The sequence below is a fragment of the Egretta garzetta genome, unplaced genomic scaffold, assembly GCF_000687185.1.
Source record: "Egretta garzetta isolate BGI_Z169 unplaced genomic scaffold, ASM68718v1 scaffold598, whole genome shotgun sequence".
Taxonomy (NCBI): Eukaryota; Metazoa; Chordata; class Aves; order Pelecaniformes; family Ardeidae; genus Egretta; species Egretta garzetta.
The window spans coordinates 234,086-255,122 of NW_009260621.1; the positions used below are offsets into that span (position 1 = coordinate 234,086).

The 21,037-nt window shown below is 38.2% G+C and overlaps 1 protein-coding gene across 9 annotated transcripts in view; it reads left to right on the forward strand.

Annotated features, from left to right (window-relative positions):
* CEP350 (centrosomal protein 350) overlaps nt 1-21,037 on the forward strand; it is an 85,064-nt gene that overhangs the window by 36,638 nt on the left and 27,389 nt on the right. For 5 of the 9 annotated variants that reach the window (XM_035900789.1, XM_035900788.1, XM_035900790.1 and 2 more), the window contains exons 13-28: nt 1,670-1,823; nt 3,023-3,186; nt 4,130-4,319; nt 5,852-6,072; nt 6,197-6,360; nt 7,011-7,169; nt 7,366-7,497; nt 9,722-9,858; nt 10,229-10,348; nt 12,122-12,288; nt 12,800-12,996; nt 13,552-13,736; nt 13,810-13,923; nt 14,655-14,742; nt 15,665-15,811; nt 16,613-16,770. In XM_035900789.1, coding sequence (XP_035756682.1) covers nt 1,670-1,823; nt 3,023-3,186; nt 4,130-4,319; nt 5,852-6,072; nt 6,197-6,360; nt 7,011-7,169; nt 7,366-7,497; nt 9,722-9,858; nt 10,229-10,348; nt 12,122-12,288; nt 12,800-12,996; nt 13,552-13,736; nt 13,810-13,923; nt 14,655-14,742; nt 15,665-15,811; nt 16,613-16,770 — 2,497 coding nt within the window. The remainder of the gene's footprint in view (nt 1-1,669; nt 1,824-3,022; nt 3,187-4,129; nt 4,320-5,851; nt 6,073-6,196; nt 6,361-7,010; nt 7,170-7,365; nt 7,498-9,721; nt 9,859-10,228; nt 10,349-12,121; nt 12,289-12,799; nt 12,997-13,551; nt 13,737-13,809; nt 13,924-14,654; nt 14,743-15,664; nt 15,812-16,612; nt 16,771-21,037) is intronic. The other 4 variants (XM_035900794.1, XM_035900795.1, XM_035900792.1 and 1 more) reach the window with 3 other exon arrangements.

Consider the following 21,037-nt stretch of genomic DNA (forward strand, 5'->3'; position numbering starts at 1 on the left):
TTATTGTATCCAGAATTGTATACTAAATCTAAATTGCCCAGAGTGCATTTGGAAATGATTCTCTCCACCATGGAGAAGCAACATGCTCTACATGAACCTGCTTTAGCAGCAGGGTTGGACTAGATGATCTCCCGAGGTCCCTTCCAACCCTTGCCATTCTGTGGTTCTGTGTGACCCTCTGAATTGGAACGTGCATCCTCCTACTATATATGCACTCCAGATCTTCTGTAATAATGCATCATTCCTGTTTCAGTTAAGGTAGAAAGATTAAATGCATGCTTTAAAAGCACTTACTTTGTGGCATAAATGTGAGTGCTTGCATATATTCTGAGATCTTGCTATGTAAGAATAATATACCTTTGCTATATTATTAGAAACACGTAACTTCAGTGGATCAATGATGTGGACTTCACTTTTGCATCCTTGATCATATGAGTTATTTCATAATGTCCCAAAGTAGTGTGACAATTAAAACTCCAGTAACAATATTGAATTTTGAGACAGTAAAGTTTTGGTATATCAGTAGGGAGAGGCTCTTACTTAAACGAGCCCATTTCAAGAATTAGTGTCTTAGGGCATACTTTACAAGTCTCTCATGCAGGGTGCTTCACTTGATTTTCTTTTTTTTGTACAAATTTATTCTTGATTTTGAGTACTGTTTCTCTTGCCTTAGAGGTCCTTATTTTGAGGAGGAATGTTTTCTGAGAAGTTGATTTTTATCTTGTGATTTTTCTTGATTCTTTTTTCCTCTCATTTTATTTCCCTTAAAGATGATTGCATTTAAATTTTCTGCAGATGGCTCTACTCTCAAGCACTGTGCTCTTCAAGAATGTTTTAGCTGGACTGTGTTAATGAAGTAGAGTATTCAATAATTTGCAAAAAGAGGAAGACCGTGCTTGTTATGGTGTGTTAAAACTGCTGTGGGATGGCCTTTGTTGTGGTTTAACCCAGCAGGCAGCTGCACCACACAGCCACTCGCTCACTTCCCCCCTCCCCAGTGGGATGGGAGAGAGAATCAGAAAAAAAAGTAAAACCTGTGGGTTGAGATAAAGACAGTTTAATGAAACAGCAGAGGAAAAGAATAATAACAAAGATAATAGTATATCAAAACAAGTGATGCACAATGCAATTGCTCACCACCAATGAGTGATGCCTAGCCCGTTCCTGAGCCGTGATCACCGCCCCCTGGCCAACTCCCCCCAGTTTATGTACTGAGCATGACATCATATGGTATGGAATAGCCCTTTGGGCAGTTGGGGTCAGCTGTCCTGGTTGTGCCCCCTCCCAACTTCTTGTGCACCTGGTAGAGCAGGGGAAGCTGGAAAGTCCTTGACTGGCGTTAAGCACTGCTTAGTAACAACTAAAACATCAGTGAGTTATCAACATTCTTCTCATACTAAATCCAAAACACAGCACTATGCCAGCTACTAGGAAGAAAATTAACTCTATCCCATCCAAAACCAGGACAATTATGTAATTTCAGTCATTTTAAACCCATACTATACCCAACCCAACACTGTACTTGTTTTCCTGATGTTTTTGTGTTTGAAAGAAAGTCTTTGTAACTCATGGTTGGGAGCATTTTAATTCCTGCAGCTTCATTACCTGTTTGATGCATGTTTGTGTTTGGTATAATTTTTGGTTTTTCCCTTCTTTGTCCACACTTTAGCGTTCGATGAAAGGTCAAATGGAGGGTCTGCCCTCCTGCGCCCTTTACTCCCTGCCATGAGCCCTCCAGAGAGTGTGGTTTCTTATGAAGATGATTTTGCCTCGTCACAGGGAAGTAGCACGTTAACAGACAAAAAGATTGCACGTGACCTCAGGTAACTGTGCTAGCCTTCTTGTAAAAATCAAATGCAGAATTCAGCAGAAAATAGTTAATGCAAAATTTGTTTCATAATATGCTGGATATCTTTTCTGTTATGATGTAATACTAGTCAAAGTGATGAGTTATTTCCTTAGGACCTTGCAGTTAATATAGCAACAGCATGGTTAAGACACAAAGATTAGAGTCAAGTATTCTTGTTCTCTGTCTAATTTTTGTCTAATTTTTGTTCTTTAGACAAGGTTCTTACCCTTTGTAGTCAAGTGAAAATTAGTTCTCCAACTTGTGTGGTTGCTATAAGGCTCAGTTGGTTAGTCTTTGTAATTTAGAAAAGAAGAAAAGATATTTTAAAGTGTTACAATACCTTTAGTACTTCAAAATTTTGTAAAAAGTCTATACTTGCTTTCAGTAAGGGTTTGGTAATGCTTAGTAATGGATACATAAATTGTCTGTAAGAACTTTTAAAACCTTTTGTTCAGACTAAAATTTGAAGACTCTAAATCCTAGAATCTCCATGTTACTGCTGAATTCACATGGCTTCCTGAATTTCCTGAGACCCCTTTTTTTTTTTTGTAATGAGATATATTTACATCTTTTGGGTACCTTGGGACAGGCCACAAATACTGTGTTTATACTGGTGATACTTTACTTCAGAAGAAAGGAATGTAAAAGGTACTTTGTGTGCTGAAAATGTTGGCTGCAAAAAATGGTTTCTTTCTGATTAAACTTGTTGATAGGTCTTCTGTTGGTATTATTTAGTATATGATGTATTATCCCCTTATTTGCAGATCTTTTTTAATCCTGTATTGAAAAACGCTCATATTTCTGTCAATGTACTGATGATATCTGTATGCCCAGAGATTATCTAAAATGTAGTCATATTTGAAGTCATTCTTATATTGTTCAAGTCTGTAGTCAGATAGCTCTTAACAGTTAGCGTTGGAAAAGATGGTTGTTAACCACTTTTTACTGTTTCATATTATTGGAAGTATGTTTCAATATGTTCAGTATCATGTCAAACTTCCTAATGTTTTAGCTGTCATAGTTTTTAATCTCAAAATCAGTCCTTTTCAAGATGGGCTAATTAGTGCAGTTTTAGCCATCTGTCTCTAACTTAGTGTGGTGGATTTCTTGTGCACAATGTAATGGGGGAGTTGGAAGTCCTTAGTTAAGCACTGTCAATGTGCTCCTTTTTAGTGTTGCTGGCAGCAGTAATTCGAGCATTCAGGAAGAAATTCCTAGTAGGAAGTCTCCCCATGAACCTCGATCTGTAGAGCTTGCTTCTCAGCATTCATCTGGACCACGGTCTGCAGCGTCTTCTCGCTCATCTGCTTCCTCTAAAAAGAGAGGGAAAAAAGAACGTAAGTGCAGTATTTGACTGTAGACTACTTTTTTGAAGGAGATTTGAGGGTTTTCTTGTTAGGAAAATTGCAGTCTTTCTGTGTATCTGACAACTGTAATCTAATACTGATAGGATGATTTATTTATTCCTCTGGTAATTCCTCCTTAAATTCTTTTTGACTCTGATTATTCTTTGACGTTAAAATACAGTTCTCTAAAATTAAATAAGCAAGAGGTGGTTAACAGCATTGAAAACTTTTCCTTTCCTAAACCAGCCTTCTAACAAATTAGTTAATTTTAACGTTGTGTGGGAACTATCGTCAGATTCTGTACTGAGGGAATTCCGATAGGCTGCTGAGAAATAAGAGTTATGGCTGCATTCATGAAGGCGACAAGAAGTTTGCCTGTATGCTTCATCTTTGGATCACAGGCAGTTTTCGTAAGTGCACAAACTAATAAATACAATTCTTCCTGCAGTAACTTGTACATTACAAAAACATGAAGAAACCTGAGATTTGGTACACTCTTACTATATAAGCAATGGATAACATAAGGTAAAGATAGGTTTAAAGCCAATAAAAGGATGAGAAAAATAAGATCAGGTGTTCCAAATGATCTCTTTTCCTATTTTTTCAAAATTCTCTACCTTACCCAAAGAAAGCTAGGCTTTATTATAATTATCAGTATTGAAGAATCAAATGCATTTTTTCTTTATTAAAACTGATAGTGTGCTGAAATGAAAGCCGAGTGACAGTTTTGTTGATGGTGGGCACAACATGCAGAAGAGAACTTAATCTCCTTAGGAAGCTGCCAAATTTACATTTCTTGCTTGTTGGATATAGACTTCTAACTCAAAGACGTCTTTAATTGGGGAAAAAAGTTCTCAATTATTTGTTTTGGGGCTCCTGATAGCTAAGATAGTCATACCAAACATAAACTTTTCACAATGTTGTTGCTTCTTAGGGTTGGACTCTTTCAACGGAAGTTCTCACCACTTTCCTGTGGAAGAAGATAAAATGCTATCTGAATTAGAGTGGGGATCCCAACAGGCAAAGAAGTCCTTATCGAGTAGCAGAGTTTCTAATAAAGATCATGAGCAGAACCCAGATACAGACAGCACACTGGAAAACTTGTCTGGACACTCCCTGATGAGGTAACACAAACACATGGTACAAATATAACAGATATAATTAAGCTTGGTAGTGTTATGGCATGTTATCAAAAATGGCTATGTCTTTGGATATGCAAAAGGAAAGTAACAGAAATGATCAAGTAGTAAGATGCGCATGCAGAAAACATTTTTTCCTTGTATTTTAAATATGAAAGCCTGAAGTAAATGGCTGTAGCAAGAGGAAATAGAAAACAGTGATTCTGCCCCAGATGACCCCTCTGTTTTTTTAAGGATAACTGACCATCCTGTCAGGTTCAGTACCTTAAGCGTTGAAATACAATTTCTATTTTCTATTTCTACAAATGGTCTGTAAGAACTGGAGGGGGGAAAAAAAAAAGCTAGTCAACCCATGTGGTTGTCATGCTCTTCTCAGCAGGATCCACAGACATTTTTGGCTAGACTTGTGTGCAGCTAATACTCATAAGCCTATCCAACTCTGTGAGGTGATGCTTTTTCGGAGATGAACTGCACCTCAGAAAAGAGTGTAGAGAAAGAAAAATATTTTTTCCTGTTGGATCCTCTATATCTACCTATGAATGCAGTTTATTTTCTGTTAATTGTGCAATGAAGACGGTTATGAAATACACTGAGCTTAGTTTTCACTGTACTTTTTTCTAAAAAGCAACAAATAATATGAATGATCTTTTACTCATCCTGTGTGGGTATAGAATGGTTCTGAGGTACTGACTTATACCGGTGACTTTCACTGATATCCAGTATTGGATTTGAAAAGTCCTATGACCTCCTAAGATGTGCCAAGTAAAGCAGAATGTTTTCCTAGGGATTTAAGCAGCCACTGTAAATCCTTTTTGGCTTAATGAAATTGGAATAGTAAATTTAAGAAGTGTCTGCATCATTTTCTGTATGTTTAAAAAAAGAAGAGATGTCTAATTTCCTCTTAAGAAGTGTTACTATAGTATTTTACTTACTAACTGTTTAAGTCAAGTTTTGGCCTTCCAGCATTTAATTGCATTTTAATGAAAGAGATTGAGACTCAGGGCAGTGGCTTATCACATTCAGTTGCATTCATATGCTGATAGTAACCTGTTTACTTTTTAAAAATACTGTTCATCTTATTCTGATATCAAAATATTGCCCTAATTTCCTGTGAATATAACAAAATTCTTCACTCAGAGTGCAGGTGAGTGCATCCTGACTTTCTCGTGTCAGGTTCTTAACAGGAGACATTGAAACTGCTTGTCTGGCCATGTAGAATATGCAGATACTATGTGAATTTCTTTGTGTGTGTGTGTGTTCTAACTAGATTTGATACGCGGGGGGAAAAAATGGGTGCTCTAGAAACTTAACCCAAAACTGGGATGTAGGTACAAAACCCATCTCATGAGTCTTTCCTAAAGGCAGACTGGGCCTGTGCAAACCGTAGACTGTGCCTTTTGCATGGATCTGTTTGGTGTGTATATAAAGGAAAAGAACTAGGTTATTGCTTTATTGTCTTACCAAATGGCTGGACTTAGGAAAATATTGACTCCTTTCTTTTTTCGTTTTACTGTCAGTTTCTCAGACAAGGGAAGATCCCAGAAGACGCCGACCTCTTCCCCATCTCCTGGTTCCCAAAAAAAGTTGCAGTTTGATTCCATAGGCAATTCAGCAGAAAGAGTCAAGTCACCTGCTGGCTTTTCTGGAAGTACAGCATCAGGGCTGAAGCCTAGCATAGCCTTCCCCGACTTGAGTCTGGGAACTAGTAGATCTGTAGCAGCAGCAGCCTCAGCAAGTGGTGAGTTCTTTTGTTAAAACCATACTCATCCCAGAGCAGTGTTTTGGGGTGTGTGTGTGTCTTAATTTTTTTGATATGGGGCACTAAAGTCTATGAAGGCTGACTAGTAAGTCTTATCCTGCAGGATGTATGCGCTTCTCCCCTGCTGGTCTTCAGCATCGTTTAGCAGCAGAGTTGAACTACCTTAGTGCCATTGAGGAGTCTGTGCGACAACTTTCAGATGTAGAACGAGTACGAGGTATATCACTTGCCCAGCAGGAGAGTGTTTCTTTGGCTCAGATTCTAAAGGTAATAGAAAAATATTTCCTTGTCTTAACCTTCCTTTTTTTTTTTATTTTGCAAGAAAATTAGTCAAGTTAGGGTGAGTTATGCTTTTGTTAGCAATGCAGAGAAATTATAGTGGGCATGGTGGAGCATGTCTGATAACAGACATTAATCCTAAAAAACTGACATTATCTAAGTTGACACCAAGGAACCGGTGGCTCTAGAATATGTCATTAATATACCATTAATTGGAATCACTGCTTTGGTTGTGTACTTCAGTAAAATAAAAACTTGATTGTTTACTGGGTTTGATGTTGGGTCCCAGTGCCATGCAGTGTAGTTCAGGCTGGATCTCTTGTCTTACTCCTTGAAAAGGATATCTTTCATTGAAATTTCTTTATGCTGACAAGATTGCTTGTCCTAGTTTGTTGAATTAATTGTTCTTCTAAATCCTCTTTCTACACTGTGGTGGAAGAGTATGGAAAATGTGCATTGTCTACTGTCTACTTAAAAAGGGAGAGGGTCAGTTGGTAGGCTGAAAATTTTACTTCAGCAGAAGAGGCACTAACAGTAGTAGATCTAGATCTTTAAGAGGTAGCTGCAGCCAATGGCTAAGGCAAAAAAGGATTTTACGTTCAACTTGCGTGATTAAAACCTGTTTTCCTAACCTGTAGGCACAGCAGCAGCGCCATGAACGGGACTTAGCTCTTTTGAAAATCAAGGCCGAACAAGAAGCTTTAGAAAGTCAGAGACAACTGGACGAGGCAAGGCAGAAGGCAGCTCAGGTAATGCTGCCCTTCAAAAAATGTGGAGTGTGTAAGAGGCAAAATGCTGTAAGTAAATCCATGCCTACCAGTATTCTTAATTTGAAGCTGTGAGCATATGGAAATGGTGAAGGGGTTTAATACAGCTGAAAAAAGCTCTTGGGGTCAATTTCAAACTTTCTTCCCCAAGATTTTGAGAAATAAAACCGTACTTCTTATAGCCAGAAAATTCTGAAGAGCTGAACTGGCTGTGTTTTCTGTGTAGGTCCATGCAGAGTCACTGCAGCATCTAGTCCAGTCACGGCAGGAGGTTGTACAAGAGACCCCATGCAAGGCTGCAGCCAAGCAGGTGGAAACTGCACTTCTCACTACAGATGCAGCTCACCAGATTCATGAGGTGAGGTTCTGAGTGAAAGGAAAAAAACTGGACTAATTTCAGTATTATTTTGAATATTTTCCTGCCTCTAGGTTATTCTCTGTTCACTGTCATTCTGAGTACAACTTCTTCACCTTCATAACGTGACCAATGATAGGACTTTAAAGTAGCTTTTCTGGCATCGTCACTTAGAAGTCAGTTGGCAGCCTTAAATCCCTGTTCACTATTCTTATGATCTTCCCGTTAACAAACTATTCAGAAGTTTTTGTTCTTTCAGGGTAGATTGATGATGGTGAACACAACATCTTTCATTTATTAGTTACATTTCATCAGGGATTGATCCTGTATCTGTTTCATACGCAAATTAATTTAGAAAAGCAGGGACATTGCAATTTTGCTTACTTTTGAAGGTGAGACACCAACAATTAAAATAAAGTTTTAAAAAAGGAGCAGGGGGAGAATCTTCAGCAGAGCTTTTAACTTGGTACAGAGTCTGAAGTTTTCTTTCTCTGAGTCTCTTTTCATTCTTATTGTAGCATACAGAATTTTTATCAGTTCCTCAGATTTTATACTTTTTGTTCCCAACATGTAGCAGCAGTTTCACACGTAGGTAAGAAACATGGTAACCAAAAAATGCTTTTGCTTCTTCACAGTTTAGCAATTGTAGTGACAACTGTGGATTAGGGTTATGGGTTGGAGTCCAGAAGGCTGATGAGTATGAACATAACTTCCTTCACAGCTTATGCACGTGTTGGTGCTCAGTAAGGCTCTTTTTACGATGGGTAAAGGGACTGTAAAATAATACTGTATACTTGTTCTGGGCTTTTCCAAATATGTGAAATGTAAATAATCTTTGAACAGACAAGAATGGGTTAGGTTAAATGAGCAGAAAAGCTCAGGCATCTGAGATACATGCAGTGTTGTTGATAGTGGGTAGTGAAGTCTTGGGTAAAGACAGAGACATTTGTAGTTTATGGAGCCAAAGTGGGTGGAAACCAATTAAGAAACAAGGTAGAAGAAACAGAGGCAGCTTTTGTTTGGTGTAGGGTTTTAATCTCTTGTCTTGCTTTAAGTTTGAAATCCAAGAGTAAGAGGTGTTAGTGGAGAGGTTGATGGGGGTGATTGATCATCCTCATCAGAGATGATGGGCTAGCAGAGTAGCTTTTCCATTCATGTTCATAATACTCAGCTGAACAACCATGTATTTTAACTGGAATGCAGCATTGGAGATGCTGGTCGCCAATGCGCTGGGAATATTTTTGGATGTACACTGTAATTTTTTCTGTGTAAACAAATGGAGTTAATTCTGCATTGCTTTAAATTAGAAGTTTATCTTATGCAAAAGAGATAAAATAGCATGCTTTGCTTAGAGCAAGTTTGCTTAGAGTTGACTGTCATGCTAATGAAAGATAAAACAGTGGGTGATGTATACAGGCAATCCAACTAAAAAGAAATAGTTTACTTGTTTCTATAAAATTTGTATACGTTAATTGAAGAATTAATGAAGAAACCTCAGTATGTGTATTGGAAGTGATTGAAATACAGCTTATTCCTACCTTCAAAACCAACCGGAGTTCCTTGCTCTGCAAGAGGCAGACCTTTGAACAAGAAGAAAAATATTGAATTTTAAAGCATCTAAAACCCAGCATTATCTGCTTTGATTTCTGAAGAAGTTCCTATTTCTAGTCAGGTACACAGTGCCTGCTATACATTAAAAAGGATAATTCATGGCTATCTGTTGATTTAATGCTCCCAACTTTAGACCTGGCATTTTGCATGATATTGGAACTTAAAGCTGTTGTTTCCTTTGGATGGAAAGAATATTTCTTGCTCTTTGGGCAAGATGCACTTTCAAGTAAAAAAGAAAACATTGTTTCTAGCGTTTGTGGGTTTTGGTTTGTCTGGGGTTTTTTTAATTAATTATAATGGTATGTCTGGAATGTTTTATTATGTGGGGATCATTCATTGGTTAAGGTGATTAGAATTACCTAAGTAGTATCTTGCATGTCTGTAGTTTCATATCAATAATTCCACTCTGCATAAATTAAAGAATATGTATTTACAGAGCAATATGCACCTCCTACAACCAAAATTGACACGTATGTAATTATAAACTATCTCAAAACCATCTAACACATTTGTTCAATAAATCAGTAAATTGCCTGTGAGGGTGCCTATTTTCTCTTTCAAAAACATTTTGATGCTGATAAGCACATTGTATTCCTTTGGGTTTTATTGTACTCAGATGACAGAGTTAGCACGAACCCAGATCTCGGATACTGTCAGTGCTCCAGCTGCTCCAGTCACCACCTTGTTTGACCACCAGCGGCAGCATCATTCAGAGTTCATGAAACAACTGAGAGCCCGAAGTGATACAACCAGGTTTTGCCTAATGTTTCACATCTTGGGAAGGGGGAAGTAAGATTTGTTAGGCTTTGCTTCACCTATTCTTGGAGAAAACTTTACGATGACATAATGAGTGAGCATTTAAGAAGAATTCAGATTCCACCTTTATGCCCTTAATAGTGTATGCCAAAGGTGACATTAACTGGTTCTGTAAAGCTTTATATAAAAGAGTAGAAAAAGGTGGTCTAAATGTTTTGTGGGATGATTTAACTAGTCTAAGTCTTAAGTGTTCTTTTCAGAAATTTTAGCTGTTACTACTTCTAGTAAACTGATGAAAGCTTGTGAAACTGTATTACTCTTTGGTTTAAGGCAATGTAGATTTATTCAAAACACTTCTCTTTCTCAGGAAATGTGAGTCTGGTGCCATATCACAAGGTAAAGACGAGACAGGTGACTCAAAACAGATATACTCACCGATGTTTGATAGTTATTCAGAGTCCTCAAGATCAAAGGTTCATGATCAGAGGTAAGAAGAGTTTAGATTACACAGGGGTTTTTTTTCCTATAAATAAGACCTAAAATAGAAAGGAATATCAAGATATTTCCTTCAATCTTTTTTAAAAAGCGGGAAAGTCAGTATTAAACCTTCAACAGGTAAACCTGTCTTATATTCCAGAGCTTGAAGGTTTACATGCCTGCCAGAATTTGCTTTGTCTTTCATTAAAAATCCTACTACACTGCGGTCCACAGTGTAATAGTATGTTGTGTGTTAATATAATCAGTTTTGAATTTTCTGTATTTGTTCTAATTGGACACCTCTCTCTTTCATGTCTTAAGAATAATTGAGTTCCGTGTCTGCTTTCTCATTCAGCTGAATTAGCAAGAGTCTAGAAGGCACGTAAGGGGAAATAGTTATTCCTCTCTGTTCAGCTCTTGTGAGACTGTAGCTGGAATACAGTCTCCAGTTTTGGGCTCCTTGATAAAGAGAATACATTAACATAGACACAAGTCTAGTGGTGAGCCACCAAGATGGTTAGGAGGCTGGAGTACATGATGTTAAAGAGAGGGTGAAGGAACTGAGCTAACTTAACCTAGAAAAGAGGAGGCTAAGGGAGCAGGGATCTAGTTGCACTACCTTAAAGGCGGGTTGTTAGGTAACATAAGGCTAGACTCTTCTTGGAGGTGCACAATGAGAGGACAAAAGGCAATAGTGACAGATTGCAGGAAGGGGAAAACCATTGGGGAAAAAAAAGTGCTCCTTGTGAGAGTGATCAAACACTGGAATGGGGGTGTAGAGAGGTTGTAGGATCCTCTGCCCTTGCAGGTGTTCAGAACGTGGATGTGGCCTTGGCCTCGACTTTGGTTGGGTGAAACACCTTCAGAAACTGTTGAGCTGCGATTATTTTGATTTCTGTGCTGTGGCCTACTTGCATACTTCTATTGTGCCACCTTTGTTACCTAAGAGTTACTTTAAGTCTCTGTTTATCTGAGTCTTTTTCCCCATTCTAAATATTTGCATTTTGTGCCCTTCTCATTTTGCCTGTGTCTTTTTGAAATGAACTAGAACATAGACTGGAGCATATGCTCTGGAAACACAGTGCAGAGACCTGTAGAACTGCCTACTTTGTAATGTGAATTACTTTCTATTCTGTTCTGTGTACCTGGCCATTTTGTTAGGGTTGGGGGTTTTGGGGTTGGGTTCCCCCCTCCCCCCCCTCCACTGCTGCTTTGCACTGGCTTGAGATTTTACATGAAGTGCCTGGAGTGTTGCTTGCCTAAGATTTAGGTTCAACTAATTTCTGGTGTTACTTTTTAGTATCTTGCCTGTGTTTAATACTGGATTTTAGCTTTTTGTTTCCTGTTCATTTACCTGATCTAGTTAGGTCCCATGAAGTTTCTCACAGCCCTTCTCTGGTCTTGACCAACTGGAATGATTTTGTCCTCTGTAGTTCTTTTAAATTAAAACAGTATTGATATCTTGTTCATCCTTTTAAAAACTGTAAGGAGAGATGTTTGCAATGGTTTATCATCAATATTCATTGCCAGGTAGGGGGTGTGCATACCTACAACCAACTTGTGTTCTAAGGTAGAATAAAAATAACAAGTTCAGCTGTCAGTCAGCAGCTTGATAAAGCTTGGAATTTTAAAGTATCCAAGCTGCATTTTAAAACCAAAACAAACCCTCTTTGTGTCGATTATTGCTGGGATGTTAGTCATGGTATGTACAGTATTGATGTAATATAAATATTTTGAAATGTGCAAAGTAATTTTAAAAAAAAATTCTCTCTTGATAACACAGTAGTACCAGCAGCCGCCAAGAGAGTCCTTCAGTTCCATCTTCTAAGGAGAATGAGAAAAAGCTTTCCCGTCGTGAAAAGACAACTAGTAGTATTGAAGAGCAGGCTCATACTGGTGTGGATGATTCCTTGCCGAGTGATAGTATTTTATCACTGCCAGACGAAAAAGGTTAGCTGTATTGTTTGTATGTGATGAATCTGAAGGTGGTAAGGGGGGAGGGAGGTGCTGTTTCAGAATTAGTTTCTGAAACAAATGAGGGAATATGTGTGAAGAGATCTGAGCCCCAGGTGAATTGGTAGCCTCTTAAGAGGTAACAGAGGATGGCACAGTGAGATGGCAGCCTTTTAAATTCTGCGCATCAGAGTGATGGATTCTGTGGGCCATTTAACTTACTGCTGTAGCTGGGTGCTCACTGGCTGAATATGCAGGCTGAGCACCAAATGTTTCAGCAGCCCTAGTATACCTATGTACAGAAGTCTATTAGGTCTTTTTAAGCTAGACAACAGTATTTCATGGCCTAATTCAAGGTCACTTTTTTCTAAACACCCATTTTTCTACATTAAACTAGTTATCTCCCTGTCTTTCCTGCCCCCCCTAACTTTACTGAGATGAGACAGAGTAAAACTGCCTTCATGGTAGATACCTGAGCATAAAACCACTTCCCTGATTTCTTCCTCAGATTCTGCTTCTGTTGCGACAGAGTATTCTCTGAAATTTGATGAATCCATGACAGAGGATGAGATTGAGGAAAAGTCTTTTCGGTCTTTGCTGCCCTCTGAGAGTCATCGCAGAAATAACTTGGAGAAGAAAAGGGGTAATCGTGATGATTCTGATGAGGAAGTCTCCCCAGAAAAAACAGCTCTGTCATCTATCAAGGTACGTCAAGCAACCATAGTTAAGGTAAATTAACTGACCCGACATGGTTAAGCTGATGAGCATCAAGTGAGCCATTCTTAGTCGTGTTCGCAAACTTTAGGGTTCTTTTCCTCCCTGTGGTTCCTTGAGCATCTCAAAACAGTTGTATGAATTATGCTGTGTGTCACTGTTGTACAAATGCAATGTCTTTACTTATGGAACAGTCCATCCAGGTCTCTACCTGTTCTCTTGTAGCTTTGGAGAAGAGGAGTGACTTTTTGAAGCAGGTTATAAAAGCCCAGTGGATTAAATCTTCCTACTATGCCTACACACAGCTAGGAGGTACAAGAGGATGTTTCATCTCTCTGGCACAGGAGGGGACATCCCAAAACTGTCACACAGCCTGGGGCAGAAAAAGCTGATCTGCACAAAATTCAGAGAGAAAATACAGCTTCCCTTCTTACATCTGTTTTTGTATGTGTGTGTATCTCTATCTACACACACACACACTGCAACTGAAAAAAGCCTTGGAATTTCTGTATTATCAAATGATGCCAAATTTGTCCTGTATTCCAGGAGCTAAGCATGCCATTCTCAGGAGGGCAAGATAGTTTCTCTAAATTCACCATGGAGATGGTAAGACAGTACATGAAAGAGGAAGAAATGCGAGCAGCTCATCAGTCCTCACTGCTTCGGCTCCGGGAGAAGGCTCTGAAAGAGAAGACCAAGGCTGAATTAGCTTGGCTGGAACACCAAAAGAAGTAAGGCAGCTCCGAATATACTGTGGCTGACTGACCATTTTCTTGTACTTCTACTTGATTATTTTTTTTATAGGACTTTGCTTCCACCCCACCCCTCCCTTATTAAGTATCAATGGTTGAACTGGTCTTCTGACATCAGTAATCTATACAAATGTCATTGTCACTTGGAAAGAACAGAACCCAGTTTGTAAGTGTGCTTTGCTCTTTACATTGAATGTGGTTTGATGAAAGAGAATTTCATTGAACAGTAGAACATCAGATGTTTGTTATCAGTCAGAGAAGGTAGTTCCCAACCATTACTCTACAAATCTTAATTCAAGAATGTGTAAAACTATCAAACAGTTAGAACTTTATTTCCTTGATGTCTATCTGAGGTCATTTTAGTTGACTCAGGTAAAATTTTGTGAATCTGGATAAGTGTTGTCCTTAATGATTTGTTTCCACCTAACATTTGCTTTGTCCTGGAATGCCTCTTGAAGTACCTAGTGATACTACTAACCAGTGGTGGCCAGATTTAATCAATAATACTTTTCCATGGTCACTCTCTGCACGAGAGTACCATTGTTCACCAGACGTTTTCTTCCAACTGTTTATCATTGCAGGGTTGATAAAGGATTGCGAGGTAGTGACCCAAGTGTCCTTTTTTTAATCTTTCTCAAGCGGTGAGCATGCTACCTCTGCAGAACTTCTGCCCGTTTGTGTGAGACTTTGTATTCTGGTACTGGCCTTTTAACTGTGCGTGTCTTTGACTAAACAGTACAAAACACTCCACTATAGAGAATGCCAGTGACTAAGTACAGGCATATACTCTTCTGCAGGTTAGGAAAAGTAAACCTTTTTTTTATTATTACTTTAAAGAATAAAAGGCTTGTTGTTTTACACTTTTTTTCTTAATCCTTTCTCCCAATCTGTTTGCAGGCATTTGCGAGACAAGGGAGAGGATGATAAAATGCCTCCTATTCGAAAGAGGCAGCGTGGTCTGCTGTTGAGATTACAGCAGGAAAAGGTAACTGATGCCCTCCGGGAGAATCCTGTTGAAACCCCTGTGTAGCCATTAAATATTTCAGACACTGTAAAAGCTAAGAATCGAGAAAACTCTATACCAGGCTTTTGGATAGGAAGCTAGCAGTATTTCTTGCCACTAAGTTCTGTTTGCATTTTGGAGGTATTTAACACATGGTTTGAAAGGGTCCTTCTGTGTCAGTAATCTCACTGGTCGGGACTTAGATGTATTAATTGATTTTCTGTCCTTTGCTGCTGATATTCAGGCTAGTTACTTCATTGTTGTGGTTTAACCCGGCAGGCAGGCAGCTAGACACCACACAGTTGCTTGCTCACTCCCCCCCCGCCCCCGTGGAATGGGGGAGAGAATCAGGGAAAAAAAGTAAAACCCATGGGTTGAGATAAAGATAGTTTAGTGAAACAGTAGAGGAAAACAATAATAATGATAGTAAGAGAATATATGGAACGTACAAAACAAGTGATACACATTGCAATCAGTCACCACCCACTGACTGAATGCCCAGCCCGTCCCCAGCCAGCCAGCTCCCCCCACTATATATACTGAGCATGATGTCATATGGTATGGAATAGCCTTTTGGCCAGTTGGGGTCCGCTGTCCTGGTTGTGCCCCCTCCCAGCTTCTTTGCCCCTGGCAGAGCAGGGGAAGCTGAAAAGTCCTTGACTGGTGTTAAGCACTGCTTAGCAACAACTAAAACATCAGTGAGTTATCAACATTCTTCTCATCCTAAATCCAAAACACTATGCCAGCTACTAGGAAGAAAATTAACTCTATCCCATCCAAAACCAGGACAGTCATGTAATTTCAGTCATTTTAAACCCATAGTGTGGACACTGTGGCAGCTTTAGAATGTGTTCTTGAGAGCTGTCTGTCACGGTTCTTATGCCTAATCTTTTATATCTAAAAGGCAGAAATTAAGCGTCTTCAAGAGGCTAACAAGGCTGCTCGGAAGGAGAGACAACTGATCCTTAAACAGCAGGCAGAAATAGAAAGAATCCGTCAGACTACAATGAAACTGCAGGAAAAACTAAAGTCTGCAGGAGAAAACAAGCTGGTAAGTGCTCACTACAGAAGCTGGAGTCTTCCCTCTTTGGCCATGGAGCTGGTATTTGACTTCAGTGTTTATAGGAATGGAAGCTACTAAATTAGACCCATCACTTGGAAATTTTGTCTGCCTCAGATGGTCTCATCCTCTTTATCTCAGCAATTTATCTTTAATTTCTTTAAAGCATTATTTAAGGAAATGCATTTGGAGAAGTTATAAAATGTTTTGTTTTATCTGGGCAGTAGATGGTGATTGATAATTCTCAAGCTTAACTAATGACTTTGGGAATATCAGGTTTTTGATGCCTAGATCTCTCAGGCCCTGATTTTGTTTGACTATTTGTCAGACCCCAAAAGAACTAAATGTAAGTGCTAAACCCCAAACTTGCTGCTTTGTGTGTGCATTAGTATCATTACAGTTTCTTGCATCTGCTTTATGAGATAGCAAGATAGGATTTTGATAACTGTTTGCCTCCTTATAAAATTTGGAGGAGACAGAAGTTTAATAATAGTAGTATAGAAAGGATTGATTTCCTGTTTGGGTAACTGCACTGTGGTGTGTTTTTTGTTCTAGATACAGTTAGGGAGAACTTAAATTATGTAGAAGGGTGTATTAAAAACTTTGTGTCAAATAAAAATGAAATTAGAACGTGTAGTTAAATCTGCAGGTGGACAGGCTTATCTGAAGTAGCCTTTGTACTCTTGGGAAAAGTAACCTAAATTAACACAATTTTTAAAAAGATGGTAGAATAGCTTTTCCTACTTTCAATGTTTTGTTGTTTGTGGTTTTTTTTTTAACACTTAACTGCAGGAACTTCACAGTGAGGATGACATCAAGGAGAGCAATGGTTCTAGCCCACTTCCAACTGATGCAGAAACACGCAGCCCTTCCCCAATCTCAATCTCCAGCAGTGAGACTAGTAGCATTATGCAGAAACTTAAAAAAATGCGCAGCAGAATGGATGAGAAGTAACTATTTTTTTTTTCTTATACAAAAGTTTACTATTTTAATAGAATGAGTTGGTTTGGCCACTATTTGCACTAAAAATGGCCATCAGAAAAATTACAGAGTTATTGATGTCACATACTTTCATCTGAGATGCCTGAAAAATAGGTGATTGGAAGCTTTCACAGAACTATGTTAATCTTTGAATATAATATTTTAAAGGCTACAGTTCTTGCATGAATACTGGGATTGAAACATTGTTAGTTGGCAGACCATATGGTCAAGGTTTTATTGTAGAATATTGGTTTTGGTGTTCTTTGTACTTGATAGAGCCGGTAAAAGCACATCAGTTTAAGAGATTTTGATGTTTGTGCATACAAGGAACTTGGGTGGGCTCCAGCTTGATGGTGCATCTTGTCAGAGTTCCTCTTGCAATGAGACCTGAGATCAATTGGTCAAAGTGGTGCCTATATTTTGTATCTCCCCTCTTATTTTAGAAGGAAAAAATACAGGGAGTGAGATTCTGAAATTACAGTACCAATTTTTATCTTGAATTGAAGTATGTGTTATAAATAGCAATAGTCATGCAAAAACTAGTAACACAGTTTGAGATCTGGCTCACAGAAAGTCATTGAGCTTGTCAGGCACGTGATTTCTACCTTATTATCCAGCTGCTGAATTTCAATTCTAATTGCATTAAAATCAGCTAGGGATGAATTCTGTAAGTATTTTCTTAATTAATGGAGGTGGTGTGTGTATGAGTGAGAAGGCAAGCCGTTAATAAGACTTTTCTTTTCCTCCTGTGTGGTCCACAGGTTGGAAAAATGTTGAAAATGGTTGTTAGTCTTCAGAGGAAATAATGAAGTATATGTGCAGTTCCTGGGTCTAAAAACTAAGACTGAATCTGTTGTTTTCACCCATTAAATTGTTTTGAATCAAAAAATTGTTTCTACATCTTCAGTATAGGAATTACTTTGCACTAAACATCCCACAAGCTTTACCAGCATATCCTCATCAGCTTGGAGCCTTAAATTCTTATTTGAGACTAACCCATTAAAAGTCTGGCCTCTGCCAGTTACCGCAAAGAATAGGCTTTCCTTAAAAAACTTTTTTGAACTTATAACCAAGGCAGATCACTACATTTTAGTCCATATGGGTATCTTTGTAATGTTTTCTCTCTTGAGACTCCTAACACAGCTGGATAAAACATCAAAAAGCAAGCACTGCTATTTGTAAAGGCAAGCTACCCGTGACTCCTTAGCACCTTATTTGTTTATAATCATTTGAGAAGCACATTCGCTACACTTGCATGTATTTGTATATGATGAAGGTAAAAAACAATAGTAGTAAGTTTTGGTGTAAGTAGGAAAAAACCGAAACCATGTTCTAGTTACGTGGTCTTCATACACTAGCCTAAATTGATTGCTATTTTATTCATACTCTTCTGGTAGGATCTGGTAAACTGAACAGCCAAAACCAGAACTTATTTCAAGTTTGCGAAGTGTCATATTACCAAAACTAAACTTTGGAATTCCAAGTCATGTGAAAACCACCCCATCGTTACAGCAACTGACTCTTTCTCAAAGTATGTTTGGAAATTGATAAATGGCTTAAGATGAAGACTTAAAAAGGATGTGCTCTGTAGGCCATGTTGACTTCTAGGGTTTCAAGAAAACAAGATTTTTCTTCCAGTCCTTTGTTTGCTTTGGGGGTTTTTTGTTACCAAGAGGGTCTTAATCTTATTTTTTCGACCCAAGATCCACCATACAAAACTTCAAATGGTGATAAAGTGTTACAAAACCAAGTTACAGCTTATGAATTTTGAGATTGTATTAATACTGTATTAATACTATACAAGATTACAAATGCACTTTTATATTCAAGACTTCCTATGCTTTTTTTTACCAATTAGTGGTTTTGTCAATATTGGTTTTGAAATGCTATTTTTTTTCAAAGTGCCTTCATTTCTAAGCAACACTTACGAATACAGAAAGAATTACATATTAATAAATAATTTTTCTTAGAAGGGATAGTAGTAGATACAAAGTATGTTTTACCCTTAAAGATACTTTATCAGTCCAAAAAATTGCTCACCTGGTGAATACTTTTTGAAAGGGCGGATAGCAGGATTTGAGCTGAAACAATTGCTTTTAGGAGAACAAGTGGAAATTGTGTGTGATGTAATGTATGTGGTCATGTTATTTTTGGTTTTATCTTGGGTTGCTATGTCTGTTCAAAGGAAGTAGTATTTTTTGTAAACATAAATGATTCTCTAGAACTCGATCTTCCTGACTGTGTAGCTCTTACACACCTTTTGCAGGTATTTTGATAGTGATAGCAGTTCTCGTTGATTGAAAAACAGTGAAAACTTGGTATTTTTTTTTAATGTCCATATTTGTAAATACATAAGAATAATATTAATGTAATACAATGAGATATTTGGGTTGGGGTGGAATGATAGGAAGCTGCTGTTTGAGGGGAGTTGATCAGTTTGCAAGATACTACAAAACGAAAGAAGCTGAGTGACAAATGCAGAGGAACTAGAGGAAGGAATTGGGAAACCCTTCTGTGCTGGATTTGCTATACTCCATAGCAAAGTGAAAATCCTTTGACTTTTTTATTTATGAGGCAGCTTTAATATTTCTCTTCTGCTAAAAGGGGAATGAAAGAATAGTTCTGTTTTAATTTTAGTTGATCAATCTGTGTAACCTGCATGGGAACAGGAGCATGCTCTGTCAAAGAGAATTAACCACTTTCCCCTTGCTTTACTTGCATATGCATCTTTAATGATAATCTGTGCAGTAGAAGAACTGATTAAATGCTCATTTTCTTTTGCTTTTCCTTAGTATGCTTCTTACCTTGCATTGTAGTTGATAGAGCTATATGGAGCATGGTATTTTTGTACAAATATGATAATTCATTAGGAATTAGCTTAAAATGGTAACTCGTTGGGAAATACTATTTTAAGCACAGCTATAAGTTTATGTAGATTTTTTTTAAAACAATAGGCATTATCTTTCTGCAGTTAGTACTCCAAATGAGGCAATACGTGAGTATTCTGAGACCAAGTCTGCACTTTGTTGCAAAAAACCACAATAGCAGCTAGAAGTTGAATTACAGGTATATCTCAGACTTTTCTGGAATGTTTTAAAAATGTTACTTAATATTTTTTTTTTTTTTTGCCATTTTACTGGTGCTTACCTTTGGAGAAATAATTTTACTGAGGTTTCACCAGGTGAATGAAAATATGTTTAAAGTTTCAGACTAGCAGAGTTGTTGATATCACAAAACCAGCATGCTTTATAATGCTAATAATATACTCTATAGATGGTTAGAATAGCAGGAGTTGCAAAAAGATCAGGTTGAGATACGTTGACCGGTGCATGTGGAAGTCTGCATCAAAGTAATAAAACTCCTTGCAAAATTAACAGAAAAATATAGCAGTGTGAAAGTAGCTTGCCTTTAACTAACAGAAAATGAAGTGTTATAAGTGTATGTGTGCTATTACCTTCTGCATAACAGTGTATAGTTTTTCTACTTCGGATGTTGGGTAATAACTATACAATGTTAAATGCAATTAATTTTGAAGTTCTTTGCTAGATGCTATCCTTTTCTCGTTCTTTCTGCCTTTTTTGCTATCTTAGTTTTAAACTCTTCCTCCTTATTTTGTAGACACTGCTCTCCTGTTCACTACTTCTTCTCTGTCTTTACGTCTCACCACTGGGCCTCTCTCAGTGTCTGTTTTCCCAACCTCCACCCCAAATTCCAGCTGTATATCTACAACCAATTGGTCAGGTAACTGTATCTTTCTCAAGTGATAGACTCTTTGATAGAGCATGCTCTGTTCGGTCCTAGGAAGTCAAGAGGTTCTTCACCAGTGAACGTTTTTGGCACTTTCCTTGCTGTTTCCAGATCTTTATTAATGACACAGACAGTGGGATTGGGTGCACCCTCAGCAAGTTTGCAGGTGACACGAAGCTGAGTGGTGCAGTTTTGCTAGAGGGAAGGAATTGCCATCCAGTGAAAACTTGACAGGCTTGAGGAGTGGGCCAGTGTGAACCTCAGGAAGGTCAACAAGGCCAAAAGGAAGGTCCTGCACCGGGGTCAGGGCAATCCTCAGTATCAGTATAGACTGAGGAATGAATGGATTAAGAGCAGCTCTGCAGAGAAGGACTTGGGGATGCTGGTGGACAAAAAATTGGATATGAGCTAGCAATGTGTGCTTGCAGCCCAGAAAACTAACTGTATCCTGGGCTAGATCTAGACTAAATATAAGAAGAAATTTTTTAC